Here is a 22,289-nt window from a genome sequence, read left to right as displayed (position 1 = left end):
AGCCTGTAGCAGGTTAACTTTATTTCACCAAAGTTTATATAGGCAATACTGCACGTACACATCATTAATCAATCTAAAGACTAAAATTCAAAGACTCAGGCCCTAGCCACTTGGCATCAGGATGTATACTACTTAACAGATAACAACACTTTTTAACTTTATCTAAAGTTGTTTCTTATGCTAAGTAATTAGAAGTAACAAGCCATAAGAACCAGAGCTCTGGGAGATCAAATGGGTCAAACTCTGAGGGTCAGGCAGATGCAAAGTTTGATCTTGACCCTCTGGAGGCAGTCATCCATCTTTAGAGTGTACTCAGGAAATTCCTGAGATATTCAGGTACCTGCCTGCAGGCCTGCCCCCAATACAGCCAAGCCCTTAGTTACTTTACTAAGTGACCAGACCTTCAGCCGTTTAAGGAGTTCTATCCAGGTTTTGTTCCTTCCTAATTCACAAAAGACTTCAAACTTGCCTTCACAAAATGGAACTATTTAAAGGCTTATTTCTAGGCTTTTCACCTAAACTACAAAACACTGAGAAAAGAATTCAGAGGATGTTGACAGATGGAAAAATATATCGTGGTCATGGTTCACCAGAGTAAACACTGTTAAAATTCTTATACTACCCAAAGTGATTTACAGATTCAATACAATCCCCATACAATACCAACATCATATTTTACAGATATTGAAAAAATACTTTCATGTTTCATATGGAATCAGAAAGACCCCAAATGGCAAATGCAATTCTATAAAATAATAGCAAATCTAGAGACATCACTTTGCCATACTTCAGGCTGTATTATAAGGCTATAGTGATCAAAACAGCATGGCGTTGGCAAAAAAGTAGAGACATAGACTTATGGAACAGAACAGAGAATCTAGAGATGAAGAAATCCTCATATTGCCATATGATTTCTGACAAAGCAGATGAAAGTATGCAATGGGAAAAAAATCCCTATTCACTAAATGGTGCCAGGAGAACTGGTTAGCCACATTTAAAAAACTAAAATAGGACTTACACATCTCATCACTCACAAAAATTAACTTTTAATGGATAAAAGACTTAAACTTAAGGCATGAGTTACAAAAACCCTAGAAGAAAGTGTGGGAAAAACTCTTAAATATATCAGCTTAGGGAAAAACTTATGAAGGTAACTTCTATTGCAATTGTAGCAACAACAAAAATAACTAAATGAGACCTGATATATTTTAAAAGTTTCTGCACAGTCAAGAACACAATCAACAAAGCAAACAGACAACTTACAGAACAGGAAAAGATATTTGCATGCTATACATCTGACAAATGGCTAATAACTAGAATCTATAAAGAACTCAAGCATGGATAAATACTTAAATTTAAGGCATGGAATGATAAAAATCCTCAAAGAAAACATGGAAAAAACACTTGAAGATATTGGCCTGGGGAAAGACTTCATGAAGAAGACTTCCATGGCAATTGCAATAACAACAAAAATAAACAAATGAGACTTAATTAAACTGAAAATCTTCTGTACAGCTAAGGAGACAACAATCAAAGCAAATAGACAACCTGGACAATGAGGAAGGATATTTACATATTTCCAATCAGACAAAAGCTTGGTAACTGGGCAGCACCTGTGGTTCAAAGTTACAGGTGCCCGCCACAATGCCCAACTATTTTTAGAGATGGGGGTTTTGCTCTGGATGAGGCTGGTCTCGAACCTGTGAGCTCAGGCAATCCAACCATTTCAGCCTCCCAATTACTAGGATTACAGGCATGAGCCTCCGTGCTTGGCCTTATCAACATTATTTTAATAGACTTTTTAAAGTTAAATAATTTATGAATACAAAGTTCATCTTTTCCTTACTGTTAGGGGAAGTAGGAGACAGTTTCTTAGTTTTATTAATGTCATGAAATCTCATCTTCCTACCTCGTATCATGAAGTGTCTTTTCCTCTCTCTGTATGTCATGAGGTCTCTTACACTAGTGACATAGTGTCTTTCCTCCCTCACTGACCACAATAATTAACATGTGGAAATAAGGAAATCATTGAGAATTGGATAAGTCTGTGGTGCTGCCAGCACTGACAAAGGGCATAACAACTTCACATTAATAAGCAGGACAATCTCATCTCATTTTGATGTTGCCACCTCTAGTCCCTGGCATTTTCCTCAAGAAAATACATTTTTACAAAGAAAAGAGGCATCAGTATTATAGTCAACAATAATTTACTGTATATTTTGAAATTGCTAGGAGAGAAAAATTATAATATTCCCAACACAAAGAAAAGATAAATGTTTGAAATTATACTCTAATCACCCTGATTTGATCATTACACCTGTAGGTATGTATCACACCATCACATACCCCCCAAAATATGTAGAAGTATGATATCACTTAGAAAACCCATCAGTGACACAGAGTACAGGCTGTGTATGTGTGCTGATTTTGTATAGTTGAGTATTAGTCACTATTGGTTTATCTTTCTATCTGTTCCCATTGTCCCCCTCTGCACTCTCTAACTGATGGAGTAGCTTCCACAATCAGACATAAAATTTCATTTTGATGGGATTTCTATGGGGGTGGAAATCAACCTGTCTTCGGGAAGATAATGCTGTCTCACTATCTTGGGGTGGCAGTGAGAAAAAGGCTATCATCAGTTCATCTTTCCCTTAATAGCTGGCACCTCTACTCAATTCATGTATTTATAGGCAATATGTTAATATGCTTATTCAGTAGAAATCAAAACTTACCCATGGAAGAATCACTGCGAATTAGCAACAGAAGAGATAAGGCACACTTTGGCTACTAAATGAAGATGTCATAGGAAAAAAAAGAGGGGAAAGTCATCCCACCTACAAAATGACACCACATCTTGAAAAAACTGGCAAAATTTTCCCCTGGGCAATAATTAATATATGAGACTGGTGTTTTAAGAAAAAAGCAAGGGCATCGTGTCACTGAAGAAAAAGTGTCACTGAGATCTAGGTGTGTGGGAAGTTGAGCATAGCCAGGAGCCACACGTCAGGAAGATCTGACCGTATAAGGTGTACCATCCACACCTTCAGCCACTTGCACAGCTCACCCAACACAGTCCTATATTCAGGGCTGGGGTCACAGAGGCACACAATTCCACTGGTTCCAGGCACAGGGCATGAGGATATGATGCAGGGTGTGACTCATTTTATGTATGAATTTATTGTCTGTGTGGTTATATATGGGGTAGCCAAGATTTTCCAGAAGCTGCACATAGGAATATGTGATATAGGATATGAGACCATGGCCCCGGTACTCTGGCACAGTGCCTGCCATCCGCAGCTCTCCAGTATGATCCATCAGGGCCCAGGACACAGGGGTCCCTTCAGGCCCCAGCAGACAGACAGTGGGGAAGGTCTGGATACAGCGTTCAATAAATCTCTGGCTCCTCTCATTACCACCAAAATTCCAGAATTTATTCACCAAGGCCGCGTGGGTGAGCTCCAGAGATGAAAGTTTGAACATCTCTTGGTTTCTGTTGATAAAGAGGAAAAAGAAACAGCCCATAGTACCACACATACTGCAAATTATTGTATTTGTTTTCCCCCAGATTGCTTTCAGAGGCAAACAGGAACACTGGTAAGCAGGCAAGGGTATCATTGCAGCAGCCAGGCTGCGTAGGTTCATAATCTGACTGCGTGATCTCAGGCATGTAACTTAGTATCTTTCTGCCTCCATTTCTTCTCATATAAAGTGAGGATATTATTAATAGCATTTCTATTAAAAGACAGATATGAATATTATAGTAACTATTGAAATGCTGAGTATCTTAGATAGCATGACACAAACGATAAAGTCTTCATAAAAATTAGCCATTGTTCTTCTTGATATTGTGACTCTCTCCATGTAAGATGAGGCAGGTAATATCACCCCCATTTTACAGATGAGAAAAATAGGTAAACAGAAAATGAGTAAGTGTCCCAAGGTACATGCTATCAGGCTGTGAAACCAATGCTTAAAATAAGAGAATCTTGATGGCACCTGTTGCTCAGTGAGTAGGGCGCCAGCCCCATATACCAAGGGTGGCGGGTTTGAAACCAGCCCCAGCCAAACTGCAACAACAAAAACAAAAAATAGCTGGACATTGTGGTGGGCGCCTGTAGTCCCAGCTACTCGGGAGGCTGAGGCAAGAGAATGCCTAAAGCCAAGAGCTGGAGGTTGCTGTGAGCTATGACACCACGGCACTCTACCAAGGGTGACAAAGTGAGACTCTACCTCCAAGAAACAAAAAAAGAGAGAGAATCTTAGAATGCTGGCCCTTGACCACTATGTTGAAGAAATAGTGATTTATAGTGCACACGACCACCATTACAGAGGACTGAGGTCTGGAGGCTCCTGCTATGGTGTAAAGGGGCTTCAGGAGGCATCCTCCAAAGAGCCCAGGATGTGGAACTTTGACGATCTGGACTCAAGCCCTTGGCCAGGCGTGTGGTGATCAAACACCTTCATCATCAGAGCTGGCCTTCTGCTAAGAAATGGGGAGAATCTCTCCTGCCTTGTCTATCTCATAGGTGGACAAGAGGCTCCTGTGATACTCTAGATGTGGACACGAATTTTGGTTGGAGGTGTTTTACAATGTGGACAAAGGCATAGAAGAGCACAGGGACCATGAGATTGAGCATCTCTGTCTAGATGCTCCTCTGCTCACCATTAGTTTTCAATTTTACTCAATATTAGACCAAAAATGAATGGGGAGAACATAAAGTTAGTTTAAATTATTTTTTGTTGGACAATTTCTGCTCTGGGAACTCACTAAATGCACCTACTGGATGCCAGGCACTATTTTAGCTACTGAGGATTTATAAGTGAACAACACAGGATCCCTGCTCTCATGGGATGGGTAATGTTGTAGGGGAAGATTCAACAACAAGCAAGTGGATAAATCCACAAATAAGCCAATTTTAGAGAATGGTAAGTTCAATAAAGAAAATGAAAGCTGGGTTTTATAATGAAGGACTATAGGAGAAAGTGGTTTTAGATAGAGTGCTCTGAAAAGAACTATCAAAGGAAATGATGCTGGAGAGCATGAATGGCAAACAGGAAAAAAAATATGTGAAGATTAGAGGGAAGAAATTGTCAGGAAGATGGAAAGCATGGCCAGAAGGCCCAGAGGTGTGTGTGAGTGTATGAGAACCAAGCAGAAAGAAGGCCAGAGCTGCTGGTGGAAGTGAGCAGGAGGGATAGGATGAAACTAACAAGGTGACAGGTGCAGGTCTTGTAGGGCCTTCAAGTTCCTTGAAGGAGTTTGGACTTAAATCAAGTTGAGCTGAGAAACATAGGTGCTTATAAGGTGGCTTATAAGCAGAAGAATCATATAATCTATATCACATACTAACAGAGTCACCTGGGAAATGGATTTTATGGAGGCAAGAGTGAATGTGGGGAGAGAATTTGGGAGGCAATTTCAGTAGAAAAAGATAACTTTCTCCAGACTCACATTGTTTTGGGTCTGCCAGATCCAGGACGTAAGTTCTTTGTCTCTGGCAGGAAAGGAACCAGTTTCTTTGCTGACTGAGGCATCATATAGAGAATGCGCTGTGCTCTCTTAACCCTGATGAATTTAGCAGGTGCAAGACTTTGTATCACCTCATCCAGGCTGGACTGTGAACCTATATGAGAGTAAAGAAAGGAATAAGGGCCCATTTAGAAGTACAAGAAGTTGCCCAATAAAAGTATGTAGAATTTAGTGTTGACATCTTGCTCCAGGTTGTGCCACTAACTGAGTATGTTTTCTTAGGCAAAATAGAGATAACCTTAGAAATCCTTACTATATTACTGTGAAATCAAAGGAGAAGGGGTATTCTAAAATAGAAGCCAACCTTGACTGTTCACATACTCCATGCTCAGGAATTGCTTTGATACTTCATTTAAAGCTTACTTTGAACATACCTTTTAGGGTCTTTTCCTATTTAAGTTTTTATATATGAGGAAACAGTGATAATCAAGACACTTGTAGATGTAATGGCAGAGAAAAGGTGCAATTCTGGGTAGTCCGACTACAGAGAACGTGCTCATAACTGCAGCTATTGTTTTCGGGGACTAGGGAGGAGCACAGTAAACTATCACTGTTATCCCAGGAATGGAAGGCCAGGGAAGAAGATCTATTCTCAAGTCCAATAGTCCTAAAAGACTCTGTACGTCTGCAAAGTGTTCCATGAGTCCTCAACTAATAAGACGTTTATTACTCACAGTTCCTTATCAACCTCACAGTTTGCACTATTTGAATTCTGCTCCACTGAAGAGGTAATGGCATCTGATACAAGAAATGAACATCAACCTGGGAATCTGGAGTTTGGTGATGGAAGGAAAGGTTGGAGGGGAATGTGCTCCCAATGAAAAGTGACCCTACAAAGCAGAACTAGGTAGTCCCAGGAGGCAACACACATTCCAGTCCCCTTACTTTGGATCTGCAAATGTTGTTTCCAGTTGATGACGTCTGATGTGTCAAGGCATTCCTGGCAGTTCTTGAGATCTTTAGAATAGATTAGGTAGGTGTTGGTGTAGTGATCAAAGTCATCTGTCATCTCCTGTTTGGTTGGACAACATGTAATAAATCAAATCAAATTGCTTATACCAAGTGACTGCAATATTTGTGTCTCATATTTCATTATACTATGCTATTTTACACACTTAAATATCAATTTTGATGTATTATAATTATTCCTGAATCATGGACATCATGAAAGAGACTCAATTACTCAATTTATGTAAAAAAAAAATCTTGAAGAACCAGATAGTTATATGTTGCATTACAACTTCAAGTTATCCAAATATGTAGTATGCACTTGTTTAAAAAGTATTCTTCTATAATCCTGTAATCTTCAGGACAAATAGAAATGTTATTGTCAAAGACAAGCTCCTGGTACAAAAGTAAATCTTACTCTGCTTCAAAGACTTTCAGAACAAATGTCTCATGAACATGACAATATTTAATTTTCATTCACTCGTGATGAAGCTATACACAATGAAGTCAGGTGTTATCTTTACAACATAAATCACAAGGCACTATTATTAAAAACAGTTTACATTCTCAACAAATTCAAAGGACAAAATGTGTTCAAAACCATCTCCTCCAAGTTAATAAACAATAAAGTGGAATTATTTGAAGATGAAGAAAGATAAAAGAGAACTTTGATCTTTCAGCCAATGTCAATGAGCTAGAGAATTTTACTCAGATATGCACTCATGACTCAGCAATAATACAAGTAATCATCAGTGGTTTTAAGATCAGATTACAAAAGAAAATATGATTTCAGTAATTAATTCAAATGTCTTCACTTTTGTGTTCTGTTCAGTTTTTCAAAAATAAATGTTAATGTGTATATTTGAGGTATACAACGTGATGTTATGGGGTACACTTTGATAGTAAAATGTTTACTATTGTGAAGTAAATTAAATATGCATTGTTTTGTTTTGTGTGACAAGAGCAGCTAAAATCTACTCATGTAGCTGGAATCCTGAATACAGTACAGCTCTGTGATATGTGGTCCTGATCTACCTATATACTCTCTCTCTAAACTTACTTATCCTACACATCTGCTACTTTATACTTCTGACCTACATCTCCCCATTACCCAGTTTTCCTACCCTAGGTAAACATTATTTTATTCTCTATCTCTGTACAGTTGACTATTTTTAAAAAATATTTTATATACATATACTTTTAGTGAGATAATATAAATTTTTCTTTCCGTGTCTGCCTTATTTCAGTTAGAATAATTTTCTCCAGGTTCATCTATGTGGTGGCAAATGGCAGAGTACCCTTTTCAAAAGTTGAATAAAAATATTCCATTGTATACATACATCTTAGTTTTTTGTCCATTTGTCTGTTAAACACTTAGATTGTCTCCCTGCCATCTTTATTGTGAACAATTCTGCAATGAATATGGAGTCCAAATACCTTTACACAATGGTGATTTCATTTCCTTCATATTTATACCCAGAAGAGGGATGTCTGGGTTATATAGTAGTTTTATTTTTTACTTCTTCAGAAACCTCCATACTGTTTTTCATACTGGCTACACTAATCTACATTCCTTCCAACAATGTATTAGGGTTTTCTTTTCTCTACATTCCTGCAACATTTATCTTTTGAGTTTTTGATAACAACTACCTTAATGGGTATGAATTTATATCTCACAGGAGTTTTGATTTGCATTTCCCAATGGGCCAGTTTTGTTTTCTTTGGAGAAATCTCTATCCAGGGCCTTTGTCCATTTTTAAATTGAATTATTTTACTACTATTGAGTTGCTTGAGTTGTTTACAAACCTCAGATGTTAACTAACCCCTTATCAGATATAGTTTGCACATATTTTTCCCAATCCATAGGCTGCTGTTTCATTTTTATTACTGTTTTCTTTGCTGTGCAGAAGCTTTTAAATTTGATATGGTCCCATTTATTTATTTTTGCTTTGTAGCCTAAGCTTTTACTGTGATATCTGAAAAAAAAAAATCATTGCCAAGGTGACTAAGAGCTTTTTCCCTATGTTCTTTCCTGGGAGTTCTACAGTTTCAGGGATTACATTAAAACCTTTTATCCATTCTGAGTTGGTTTTAATAAGCGTCATAAGGTAAAGGTCTGACTTTATTTCTTTGCCTTTCAAAATTTAGTTTTTCTGGTATCATTTATTGAAGAAAGTATCATTTCTCTATTGTGTCCTCTTGGCAATCTTGTCAGGAATTAGCTGACTGCGTACGTCTGGATTTATTTCTGGGATCTATTCTGTTCCACTGGTCTATGTGTTTGCTTTTATCCTGTACTATATTATTTTGAGTACTATAGCTTTGTAATATCATTTAAAATCAGAAACATGATGGCTCCAGCATTATTATTCTTTCTTAGTATTGCTTTGGCTACTCTAAATTTTTTTGGTTTCATATAAATTTTTGAATTATTTTTTCTATTTCTGTGAATACATATATTTGCTTTGAGTAGCATGGATATTTTAACAATACACCTATTTGCATTAACGTTGGCATTGAATATGTAGATTACTTTGGGTAGTGTAGACATTTTAACAATATTAATTCTTATTGTCAATAAACATTAAAATTGTTTTTAAAGTTTTTAATGTTTAAATCTTTTACTTTCTTGATTAAATTTATTCCTAATTATTTAATTTTTTGATGCTATCATAAATTGGACTGTTTTCTTGATTTCTTTTTGGCTAGATTATTTATATATAAAAATTGAAGAAAAACCTGGAGTCTGAGCACATACTGTCTTTTATAAGCTCACTAATTTGGTGAGCTTGACAAATGGTTGTCATTTGAGGTGACAACCTGCCTTTGAGGTGATTGACAGGTTGGGGTTATATAACAGATAACGTAACAGGTTATGTAACAAGTTGGTTATATCACCTAATGTGCATGATGCAATGGTATATTTCAAAACTATTAAGAAATGTGTATAATTGTGATGGATGTGTTACTTAGTTCAATGTAAGCATTTCACATTATATATCGAAGCAGTACCCTGAGCCCCGTAAATGCATCAATGTACAAAGTTATGATTTAGTAAAAAATAATTAAAAAAAAATAGTCTCCCTTTCTACCTATGCAGAGTCCCCAGAATCCTTCATGAAAGCTCCACCCATGCAATGCTGATTAGATAGCAATAACCCGAGGTCAGTCAAAGATCACAGTAACTCCATACCACGTATAGTCCTACTAGAGAACAGTTCTCTTTGCAATTTGGTTCCTAACTACAATTTGGTCCCTAACTACAATTTGGTTTGCCAACTTTGCCCTTAGCCAATCCCTCACCACCTGTTTACCCTCCCCCAGACCTAACATAAGAAAAAGTGCTGTGCCCTTTTCCCAGGCCCCTAAGTATCTTGCTAGCTGCCTAGTGTAGTTTGTAACAATTTTGCTGAGAAATCTAGGCTAGCACAGTGTTTCTGTTGGGTGGAGAGGAAACTGTATGTTTTCTTTAGTCATATATGAATACAAATACAGATAAATTTTGTGCTTTTCATTCTAATTTGTATGCCTTTCATTTATTTTTATTGCTTGATTTCTCTTGCTTGTACTTTTCAGTACTATGTTGAATATACAAGGTAAGAGTGGCCATTCTAGCCTTGTACCAGATCTTGGTGGAAAACTGTCAGTGGTGCCTCATGCCTGTAGTCCTAGCACTTTGGGATGCTGAGGCAGGAGGACTCAATCCATAGGAGGACTGTTTGAATTCAGGAGCTCAAAACCAGCCTGGGTAACACAGTGAGACCCCAATCTCTTCAAAAAGTAAAAATATAACTGGGGGTGGTGGCGTATGCCTGTAGTCTCAGCTACTCAAGAGGCTGAAGCGGAGAATCTCTTGAGACTTTCTTGATTAAAAACTCTCAACAGTTTCACTATAGAATAAATAAACTCTCAACAGTTATTGTATACAATAACTACAGAATAAATTATTCTATAAACTATAGAATAAATAAAGTTTCTCAGCAAGGGCCATTGAATTTAGCTAAATGTACCTTTATTTATAAAATATTCATTACAAAATTTTATAAAATATTTACAAAATATTCTCTGTGTTGGCCACCTCTTTGTAAAATTTTACAGTGAATATTTTATAAATAAAGGCATATTTAACAAAAATTTCCCATTTTCCCTATGCATTGCAACTTCACAGGCAACTTCTGGGACACACTGTGTATTCCCAAATACACACATTATAATTCATTACCCCTAAAATTCTTCATATTTACTTTCATTTATTTTTTCAGTGTTATTTTCTCTGCTTAGATTTTACTCTAGTTCTTGCTACCCTATAAAACCTATTTACCTTCAAAATCCAGTTTTAGTGAAATTTCCACAAGGAGGGTTCTCGACTCCTCACCTCACATGTCCTGATATCTCTAGTTTTAATCATCTCTCTGCCAGTGCTGCTACTATACCTTAAAGCATAATGTTAAACAAAGAGCATGAATATTCTTTAATATAGAAGAATTATTTAACAAAACTGTACATGTCCTTGTATGTTCTTGCATAGTTTCATGCCACGTTGTACGTTACCTGCTTATCTGTGGCTTCCTCGGGCTGAGAGTTCTTGATCACAGAGGCTTGTTGACCATTGCTATGATTAATTTCTGTTTCCTTGCAGTTTACCACATTGCCAGGTGCATGGTAAGCACACAGACATATGAATGTAGAGGCACATCTGGCAACTCACCTGCTTCTGAGGCCGGACAACCACTGTATTAAAATCAGGCCACGTGTCCACCAGGGCCTTCAGATTAAACGGGTTTCCCTGGTTCATGTGGAAGATAGTTCCATAAACCTACAGCATTTCAACAAAGTGAGTGGGTGAGCACATTTCAAAGGGAAGAAAAAATATCTTATGTTTAACCAGGACAACGATTGTTTCTATGAAGTTATGATAAATAACTGGTAGATCATTTGACTTAATCTTCAGGTTCTATTTTATTAATACATGGAAATAAATTGGGGTCAAACCATGAGAACATTCTATAAATAAAATGAATTAGTTAAATATCTAAATAAATAAAATGAATAAATTAAAAATTATCCACTCTCACATTGTACAATTTGTTATATTTTTCCATTTTCTTCCATTTATTTATGTATATACACAATTTTATAAACAGTAAGATTACATAATGTATTAATTCAACATTTATTTAGTTTTTAAGACCTAAGTTTCACTCTAAAACCTGAGTTTTAGATGTCCTATGATGCCAGGGCATCACAGCTCTCAGCAACCTCAAACCCTTGGGCTCAAGTGATCCTCTTGCCTCAGCCTCCCAAATTAGCTAGGACAACAGGTGCCTGCCATAACTCCCAGCTAGTTTTCCTAATTTTAGTAGAGATGGGTCTCACTCTTGCTCAGTCTGATCTTGAACTCCTGAGCTCAAACAATCCACCTGCCTCATCTTCACAGAGTGCTAGGATTACAAGTATGAGCCACTACACTTGGCTACTAACCTCTATTTTTCACACGTGCACTGTACTGTGGACATATTTCCATGGTGATAAACACAAATCTACATTATTATATTTAATGAGTTCATATTATATTTAATAAGTCTATATTATATGAAAGGACTTATATTTAATATATTCAACATTGTTATTCAAATATTTATTATCAAATATTTATTTAAAATATTCAGCATATTTCCGTGATGATAAACACAAATCTATGTTATTATATTTAATGAGTTCTCATTATATTTAATGAGTCTATATTATATGAAAGGACTTATATTTAATATATTCAACATTTCTACTTATATTGGTCATTTTAGTTTCCTCTGATTGTTCAGATTAAGTTAAATTTTTCAATGAACACGCTTTGCATGAATCTTTGCAAATGCGCCTGTTATTATGAGTTTAGAAGGAGAATTTCTGTGTCAAATGTCAACTATTTAAAGATCTTTTCCGTTATGTATATATCCAAATTACATTCTGGGAAGGTTAAATGAGCCCTTGCCTATTCAATAAGTAAAGTCAGAACATAGAATCAAGAGAACAATCTTTGGTGACCAAAGTAGGGGATATTATTACATATTAAACAATCTGTTTAAACATTTCTACAAACATTTGTTTAAACATCAGTGCCCCCCAGAAGGACACTGATGAAACTGAGAAAGAGAGGGACTCCAAAGTGGGGGTGGCCTTGCAGTTGTGGGCAGAGGAAACATAGCAGGTGCATAGAAACGTTGTCCTTGGGACTTCAGTGCCCTGGAAACCTGATACCTCAGCAGATGGAGTGGAAAGACACCAAAGATCTAGAACCAATGGAATGATGAACATTTCAGTGACCAAAGACCACCCATCAGCCTGTGCTACCAAACTCTTGCCTTGAAATATTTATATGGCAGACTGAGGAGAAAGAGGCAAACTTTGACTTTATGGAGTTTACATGAAATTATTAAATTTTCTTCCATTAGTTTGGGAAAAATAAAGAAATGGGTTTTTTAATGTTGGAATTTAGGATCAATGATATTCGTATACACTAGCTAAAAAAATAAAGGGAATCATTCTACTTTCCTATGCCCATGGGAGCATCACTAAGCAAGAACATGTTGATGCAGGCAGCTGCTCTAGATGGAATGAGTTAGAGTTGGCATGTCAAGTAAGACTATTCTGTGTCCACCAGTTAGAGATATAGAGTGACTTTCATTCAGGTCACAGTACAAAAAAACATCCAGGACTTTAATGAGTACTGAATGGGAACATCTACCAAAATATTGGCTTTCTGGTACATTACTCATTTAGTATGCAAGAACACTGAGATCAAGTTGTTTGACTTTTACTATTATACGGTGACTTTTTGGGTTACAGAAGTTTGACTGCAGACTCTGCCCCTTAACAGCTGCCCACCCTACCTCAGTCAGAGCTACCAGGGCCTTGGGGTTACACTAAGCGCCTATGAGTTAGTCCAAATGCCACTCCTACCAGATTATCCATCAATATGATCAGTGTAATAACTATGCTAAATATATTACACTTATGTTGCCTTGCGTGTAATATAATTTATTAGCAGAGGGAAATGTAAGCTGACGGGGGGTCTATACATGGGGTCATGTGGGGGAAGGTGCTGTTATATGTGATACTGATTTTTATTCCTGAATTGCAATGACTCATTGCTATTATTTCTAAATACAGTTGTTTTGTACTTTGTATATTGATTTTGAATCCTGTGACCTTGCTGAACTTATTATATATAGATTTTTTTTTTTATCTTTGTAGCTTCCTTAGGTTTTTTTTTTACATTAGACCTTCATGGGCCTCTGGTGTTAAATATATAAATTTCAGCATGTTTTTATGCCTTTTCGGTGAAGTGACATCTTTATCATAACACAAAGGCACTCTATCCTGGTAACCTTCTAGTCTTTTTGCTACATATACTATTGTGGAAAAAAATCTTCCATGTACAAGATCATGGATCCATTTCTAAGACAGAATTTCTGTCTCACCCACAATAATACCTAATCCTTTGGGGTTTGATAAAATAATAATTGATTTGTTAATAATGCCACAGCAGAATCATGGGGTTAATCATTTATCAGGCACATAATTATTTAGAAATAAGAAATTAAATATCAATATATTTCAGTCAATGTTACAACTTTGGGAAAACTTCTAGCATTATAGAATCCAATACTCAAAAGAGTACAAAGAAATATTTCTGCGTCATCACACAGCAAAGAACATACTGGATTTTTGAGTCATGACACAGCAAAAAACATAGAATTGGCACTTACTATTGATGTTATCTTGGTCAGGGTATATAACTGAGCCTCCATTTCCTTACCAGTTACACGGATAATACAGCTGCCTTGCATCAAGGTGACATTACTAAAGGAGATGCTTCATAAGTGAGTGCCTAGCATACTCACTTTATTTTTTGAAAAAAAAATAATTTTTACTAATAAGAAATTGTGAAATCTCATAGTTTATTCTGTGAAAAAATAAACGTTCAGTGAATGCTTGTTTTTTTTCCCAGTTCCCTCATAGGCAGTTGCCAGTACTTTTTTCTCTGTGAATGCTCCTTCCTCACCTTTAAGGACTCGGGGAGACTGTTCCTCAAGGATTTCTCTAGCAGTTGCAGCATCTTTGGCTTCTGCAAACAGAACATCTCGGCAGGTAGCTTAGCCTACAGAGAGAATCAAGAAACACAAGTAAGGAGAAGAACTGGAAGATATACAGATGCAAGAGTCAGTTCTTGCTGGTGGCCTGGGCTCCATCACCACTGTTCCATGGGTTTCACTTTATTAAACTTCTCACTAATACCAAGAAAGAATAGATTGACTCTTTTTAGAGTCAATCTCTTAGACTGGTGGAAGCACAGATGGCTCTTTCTGAAGTTATTTTTAATACCATTTTTTCAACTTTTAAAAATTTTCTGGATTTTTTGGTTTTCATTTTTATACCACTCAGAATTCCAATAATTAAGAATTCACTTAAATTAACAAATCTATTGACTAAGCATGAGTAAGCAACTTTTGTGATTAGATTTCCATCCATGACAAACCTGACTCTGTCACTTAGAAGCTGTGTGACATTGAGCTGGTTATTTCCTCAGTGACTTTGTTTCCTGGCTATGAGTATGGTACCTGTCCCATAGGACACCTGAGAATATTAAATCAATCAATACATGTAAAGTGCTTGGAAGAGTGTCTGGGACATAGCATTCAACTGAGAATTATGACTATTATCACTCTTTTGTCATTAGCTGAAGCAACAGTCAAGTCATACTGCCATCTGAAAAAGTTCACTGAGTGATTTTTCTTATACACAACTATTTGGTATAGATTTGAAGCAAAGTGAAGTGAAAGGGATTAAATAGGAGTATCCCATGTAATATGGCAGATGGTAAGTTAGCTAAGTTTCAAGTCTTTAGTTGAGTGCCTAGCTTGAGTAGTACTTTAAATGTCAATCACTTAAGTTACTGCTAGCGTAATTATGTAAATAAAGCACATCTATTTCTACTAGTTCCCCTTTTAAAAGTATGTAGTGCAATATTTCTGAACTTTATTATATGTTAGAACAATCTGAGAATTAAAGTAAAAACATATATATGTGTATGTGTTTATGTGTGTCTGTATTTACATTCCTTAACCCTGCTCATAATTTTTTATTTAGAAGATCTTTAAAAAGTATGAAGTCTACAAATCTATATTTTAAAAAGCTCTCTGGATTCTTTGTGTTATTACTATTTTCTTGAGTCATATTTTATATCTAGTCAAATTCTTCAGTTTTAAGTAGATAATTTTATGAGTTTGATAAATTATATATTAAATATCTATTTGACAGATATATATTTCTGCAACTGACATCATAATTATGCTTAAAGGCCATTTTCAATCCTCCTGAAAAGTTCCTTTGTGTCCTTCTGTAATCAATCCCCTCTCTTGACACCCAGCCCTAAGCAATCACTAATACACTAATTTTTTCTCAATATTTCACATTATTTCTCATCCTATAGTTGTCCTTTGACACAATGTCAAATAAATGAAATTATTTTTTTTTTTTTTTTAGACAGAGCCTCAAGCTGTCCCCCTGGGCAGAGTGCCGTGGCATTACAGCTCACAGCAACCTCCAACTCCTGGGCTCAAGCGAGTCTCCTGCCTCCGCCTCCCAAGTAGCTGGGACCACAGGCGCCCGCCACAACGCCCGGCTATTTTTTGGTTGCAGCCGTCATTGTTGTTTGGCGGGTCCGGGCTGGGGATTCGAACCCGCCACCTTAGGTGTACGTGGCTGGCGCCTTAGCCGGTTGAGCTATAGGCGCCGAGCCGATAAATGAAATTATTTAGTGTGTAACTATTGGGGACTAGATTCTTTCTTTCAGCAAATCCAAGTAGTGGTGTTTTTCAATGATTCATTCCTTTTTATTTCTGAGTAGTATTCATTGCATGGATGTATCAGAGTTTGTTTATCCATTAATCTATTGAAGTGTTTCTAATTTTTCATCATTATGAATATAGTTCCTATAAACATTCATGAACAATTCTTTGTGTGTATAGATATTTTTATTTCTCTTGGAGTGCATTTCTAAGGTGATATGGTAAACGTATGTTTGACATGCTCAGGAATCATTGATACAACAGGAAAAATCCTTAACAATATCCTTCTAATCACTGTGAAAGGAAGAGTCATAGGGCTAATTCTCAAGGCAGACCAAAAGATTATGGCCAAAGAGTTTTCAGTAGATGCACTTTTTTGAGGAATTGACAGTGTTGACCTTCACCCAAGGCCTACAATTCTGATTAGCAACAATGTTTGGTTAAAAAAGATCCCTTCACCCACGCTGTGTGTTCTGGAAATGGCTTACTGCAAGGACCCATATTTCCCCATCTGACTTAGACTAGACTTACAGATGTCCTCCTTGTTTATCGATGAAAAGGCCAAACTCAGACCCTACAAAGTCCTCATCTTTGCCTCATAAATGATTAACTGAACTGCTCATCTCCACTGATAAATGACAAGAAAATACTTGTTAGCCAAGCTTTAGCCAATTTTCTCTCTTTCCCTCATGCCGAATAAGCATACAACCCCTCCTTAATAGCCTCCACCAAGAACAGGCCGAATTCAGGTAAAATATTTATCCTAATTCTCCAAACTAGATTCTCCCTGTGCCTGTTCATTTCTCCCTTTTAAATGATTAACTAAACTGTTCATCCTGATCCATCAGAACAAAGTACTTATTACACAACTTGACCAAACTTTAGTTAAGATTCCTTCCTCCCCAAAGGCCTCTGACTTTTGACTCTCCCTACTGCAAAAAAAAAAAAAAAAAAGCCTTGCATAAACCATGTTTATTCTTCCCTATTAGAAAAAAAAAAAAAAGACCTTTTCTTCCTGACCTTTTAATTGTTTGTGGATCTCATGATCTGATGTTTGCCCTATTGCAATACTTCTTCCCTTAAATAAATTTTTCTCTTTACCTAAGTTTGGAGTTGTTTTTTTATGTATAAATCTTTGGTATGGCTTCATTATCAGTTAAATTGATTTTTTTTTTTTTTTTTTGCAGTTTTTGGCTGGGGCTGGGTTTGAACCCACCACCTCTGCAGTAGAGGGCCAGTGCCCGACTCCTTTGAGCCACAGGCACCGCCAGTTAAATTGATTTTTGTGACTAGCCTGGCAACCTGAGTATCAACCTACTCATTTATTTGGCCATTTCATTCATTCAATAAATAAATCTTTTTATTTCCCTTTTTCATTTCAGATTAATATGAGGGTACTTGAATGTTTACAGCAGCTCAATTCACAATTGCCAAGATATGGAAACAACCCAAGTGCCCTTCAACACATCAATGGATCATGAAATAAATCTCGATCGGAACTTACTGTAGTGGCTTTGTAAGGTGTCACTTTGCCTAGGCAGAGCATTTCCACTCTCCTTCTCTGCACATTTCCAATTAGGATGAGCCACAAGAGAGATCTTTATAAAAGATTTGGAAGGCAGAATTGAAGCAGTAGCCATGTTTTTGAACTCATTTTTTGGCACAAAAGGGAGTGTCTGGGTTGGACAGTGCTCTATTGTCCCTAGGATCCATTGTCAACTTCTTTGTCATCTGGGCCAAGTGTGTGCGTTCAGCTCCTTAAGAGGAAGAACCTGGGAGGACCCCCATATTACCAAGGCCAGAGTCAACAAGAACTGATAAAATTGCAATCTGCCTTGTTAGCTGCAGCTTGCTCTGTGGGTTTCAGCTTATTCTTTCTCCTTTCCACTTAAAATTTATTTTCCCACTCAATGTGCTTTAATCCTTAGTACCCCATGGAAAGTATTGTTCTTACAGAACCTGCTTAACTGTCTAGCACACACAATTTCATCAGATTGAATCCCTAGGACAGATCTTTTACGTTGGCTTCTGTCTTTGAAACTCAACTGATAAACTTAACTAGGTTAACTTTCCCAGCAACTGTGAGCTTTGAATAAACTATAATGGCCATAATTTCTATTATTTAAGAACCTATAATCTAGTAAGGAAAATAAAGCATATTCATAACTAAAAAATATCACTTAGAAGTAACTAAATTATTTTCTATACATGCAAAACATTGCTGTCAATTTCATGGTATTTTGATGTGGAACATTTTCATATGGCCTGACATATGCCATTATTCTTTTCATTTTTTTAACAAGTGATAGTTTAGACTTATTTACTTGTCCTATCCTCAATCATCACCTCTTCTTGAACCTTGCCCCATTCCTAAATCTAACAGTCTAATGTGTATACAGTATATTACTAATGTACTCTGTAATATCAATTTATAAATATAAATGTAATAGTAATGTAAAGTTGTATTTTTACATTTAGACTTACTGTATCCAATAAAAATTATCTAAAGGATTGGATCATAACATGCTAACTGAAAATGGTTGACAACATGCTGTAGCAAATGACCACACAAGTGTCCTAAGAGGGAGATCTTACTTCTAAGTTGAGCCTTACAAGGTTCTTAAAGGAAGTTTTCCTCTAACTGGCCATTGAAGAGAGGATAGTGTCAGAGGAGAGGTTAGTTGCTATGCTCCTGGAAAATACCTGCTAACTCTTTGTGTTAGGAACAATGAAGAAAGTTCTTGTTAGATTCAAACGGAGATTACACCCAACTTCAGAATTTGGAAAATCCTGTCTATGTCAAGAGGAAGTTATTGTTATCCAAGTTGATTTACGTCCTGCTACACCCTACTTTCCTGATTATTTCTTGAAATGATCTCTGATCCATTTCTGATACCCATGTACTCAGTTTATTAACACTAGGGGACTTAGTCTGGCTAGCTGCTTTTCTGCTAACTTTCATATGTTGAAATTTTAACCCCTAAGATGATGCTACAAGAGGTAAGTCGTATTGGGATTTGTTCATGAGGGCACCCCTTCCACCACATAAGGACATGACAAGAAAGTACCATCTAGGCAGGAAACGAGCCCTGAGTAGACATCAAATCTGCTAGCACCTTGGTCTTGGACTTGCCTGCTTCCAGAAGTCAGAAATACTTTTCTGTTGCTCAGATGGTATTGTCTTATAGCAGCTCAACTAGACTAAGGCAAAGTTCCTACTGGAGGCCAACTATATGCTGAGCATAAGAATTTGTATCAGATGCTGCTCTGAAAAAAGCCCTAGAGAAGAATAGAAGCACCTGTGCCAAGCCTCAGAAAATGTGAAGACTTACAAGTATAACATTTCTGAAAGCTAATCTGACATTTTAGCTAGAGTCATTTTGGATGAAGACTGCATGAAAATAAGTTGTAAAGAGTTTAATGACAGATTATTGGGGATATATTAACATATTGCAGAGGACATCAGGTACAACTTTCTGTACATATAGTCAAATTCCTAGAAAACACGAATATGATGTTCAAAGGGGTCCAGCATACTTTGATGGGTTTCCAGCATTGACAATGAATGGGCAAAGACTTATAAAAGGCATTTTGAAACCTATGACACAATGATTCCAGTAATTGAAATTTATCCAAAGAAAACAATTTATCCAAAAAATAAATATGGTCCATAATAATTTTATAAAGCATTATTAACTTATAGGTGAATACTAGACACAATCTCAGTGTCTCTCTATAAGATAATTTATAGAAATAATGACCTATCATTATTTTACTACTCTTAAATCCATTAACATGAATGCTGTAATATATATGTTGACATATAGGAGAGTATGACAATGAATATGAAATAGACAGGAAAAGTGCATAAATTTTAATTAAATATATAATCTTTTGTGTATAATTTATATATGTTACACATATAACGAGAAAATTTAGAAGGAAATATGCAATAATATTATGGAAACCTGATAGATGAGACTGAAAATTACATTTATCTGTTACAGTTTTATTTTTATTTATTTATTTTTTGTATAGACAGAGTCTCACTTTATTGGCCTTGGTAGACTGCCTTGGTGTCACAGAGCTCACAGCAACCTCCAACTCCTGGGCACAGGCGATTCTCTTGCCTTAGCCTCCCAAGCAGTTGGGACTACAGGCACCCACCACAACACCCAGCTATTTTTTTGTGCAGTTTGGCTGGGGCCAGGTTTGAATTGTTCCCCTCAATATATGGGGCCGGCACCCTACCTACTGAGGTACAGGTGCCCCTCTATCTGTTACAGTTTTAAATTAACAATGCATCCCCTCTGTATTCTAGCCTTTGTACTAAAATATACTTGCTCCCTTTGTGACTTATGCAGGGAATTTAATTTCCCTAGATATCAGTTATCAAAGAAAAAAACTGTCCACCTTTGAATGTTATCAGAAGATTGTATGCAAAAATGTTTCCATATACTATGTATACACATTGGGTTCAATAAATGTCACTTGACCTAGCACACTCCTTTCTGGGGGCTATTACATTTTTGTCATCCATTAAGAAATGGCAAGCTTCCAACCCTCTTCTTATTTAACAATTCAAAATGAAACCTGGCATTGTCAAGAATGTTTCACAAATTTGAATAGAAAAAATAAAATGTCACAATTTGAAAAAAAAAATGTCTCACAAATCTAGAACATTTCTCTACGCACAATAGATGCCTGATAATAAGTCTTTCAAGCAGAAGAACTTCCTTTTCCCCTAGTATAATTCTCAGCTTGAATAAGCTTAGAAATTCTTATCTACATCTAACGGAGATTTTTGATTCATTCTACTCTGCTGGGGAAGTATAACAATTCTGTTTTGTTCTCACCTGAGAGGCAGTCTTCTCATTCAGTCTCTGCACAGGTCCAAAGACAAGAAAAGAGGCTGCAGATTATTCTGGAAGATAAAATATTCTCTTTGAGTATGACGATCTTAAAGGATCTGCTCTGAGACTGGTGAGCTCACATTTTTCACAGAACACGTGTACTAAGCTGTGCCAACATTGGGATACTGAGTATGAGATCAAGCCCCTCCCTCCACGTGCTATTTTCAGAGATGTGACTCTGTAACATTTCCAGGTTGGCAATGTCCATTCTGAAGCTCTCAGTCCAAAAGTTGGAACTGCTCTGGACTCCCAAAGCAGTTAGTCAGCAGCTCTTAACCTGTAAAATCAAGCTGGGCAACAGTTGGGACCTGGGTGAGTCTCTACAGGCAATACCCCTTTTCTTCCCTCTGCTTCAGAAAAATCTGTGCAGATCAAGAGCCTAGTACTGCGTAGATTTGATGTCTAAAATTTATATTGGTAGAGAAATGTATCTATCTAGAGAGACTAAAGGGTTTTAGATTTTTCCATTTTATTTTATTTTATTAATATTCTAAGAATTCTTTATCTTTAATAGATTTACAGTGGACAAGAGCTTTTTCTTACATGGGTGAATTGTATAATGCTGAAGTCAATGCTTTCAGCGTATCCATCACCAGGATTGCTAGATTCATATTCCTTACAGTCTTCCCATCTTCCTCATGTTTAATTTTTGTTTTCTTTTTTTTGTCATTTTTTATTAATTATTTTTTATGAAATTATAACTTTGTACATTGATGCATTTATGGGATTCAGGGTACTACTTCAATATACCATGTGAAATGTTTACATTGAACTAAGTAACACGTCCATCACAATTATACTCATTTCTCAATAGTTTTGAAATGTACCATTGCATCATGTACATTAGGTGAGGTCCCCCCAAATGCCCTCTCTCCTCCTATATCTACCCTCCCCTCCCCTTCTTCCATGACCTGGCAATTATGAATTGGGCTACAATAAACATTCTGATACAAATGTCTTTGTTGTAATGCGATTTTTGGTCATCTGGGAATATACCCAACAAAGGAATTGCAGGGTCAAATGGCAGGTCTATTTTTAGTTCTCTAAGTG

General features: G+C 36.6%; 1 protein-coding gene across 1 annotated transcript; it reads right to left on the bottom strand.

Annotated features, from left to right (window-relative positions):
- Positions 1 to 1,721: 1,721 nt before the first annotated feature.
- Positions 1,722 to 21,666, bottom strand: LOC100958872 (glycine N-phenylacetyltransferase-like). Its single transcript, XM_003801364.3, has 6 exons — positions 21,183 to 21,666; positions 14,541 to 14,636; positions 11,187 to 11,294; positions 6,416 to 6,542; positions 5,453 to 5,624; positions 1,722 to 3,490 (listed from the first exon to the last, which is right to left on the bottom strand). Exons 2-6 carry the CDS (start codon positions 14,616 to 14,618, stop codon positions 3,094 to 3,096), a joined length of 882 nt encoding a protein of 293 aa, XP_003801412.1. The 5' UTR covers positions 14,619 to 14,636; positions 21,183 to 21,666; the 3' UTR covers positions 1,722 to 3,093.
- Between the last annotated feature and the right edge of the window lie 623 nt (positions 21,667 to 22,289).

This window comes from Otolemur garnettii, unplaced genomic scaffold, assembly GCF_000181295.1.
Source record: "Otolemur garnettii isolate 467f Iridium unplaced genomic scaffold, OtoGar3 scaffold00209, whole genome shotgun sequence".
NCBI classification, from domain to species: Eukaryota; Metazoa; Chordata; class Mammalia; order Primates; family Galagidae; genus Otolemur; species Otolemur garnettii.
Note: the sequence above shows the minus strand (reverse complement) of the source record. Positions and strands in the feature narration are given on the sequence as shown.

What these genes read in the sequence shown, in the direction of transcription:
- LOC100958872 (XM_003801364.3), bottom strand. Translation starts at nt 14,618, where the DNA reads ATGTTCTGTTTGCAGAAGCCAAAGATGCTGCAACTGCTAGAGAAATCC. An exon ending in TTGTCCGGCCTCAGAAGCAG is followed by an intron (nt 6,543 to 11,186) that starts GTGAGTTGCCAG and finishes CCAACCAAACAG; the next exon opens with GAGATGACAGATGACTTTGA. An exon ending in ACAACATTTGCAGATCCAAA is followed by an intron (nt 5,625 to 6,415) that starts GTAAGGGGACTG and finishes ACTCTCATATAG; the next exon opens with GTTCACAGTCCAGCCTGGAT.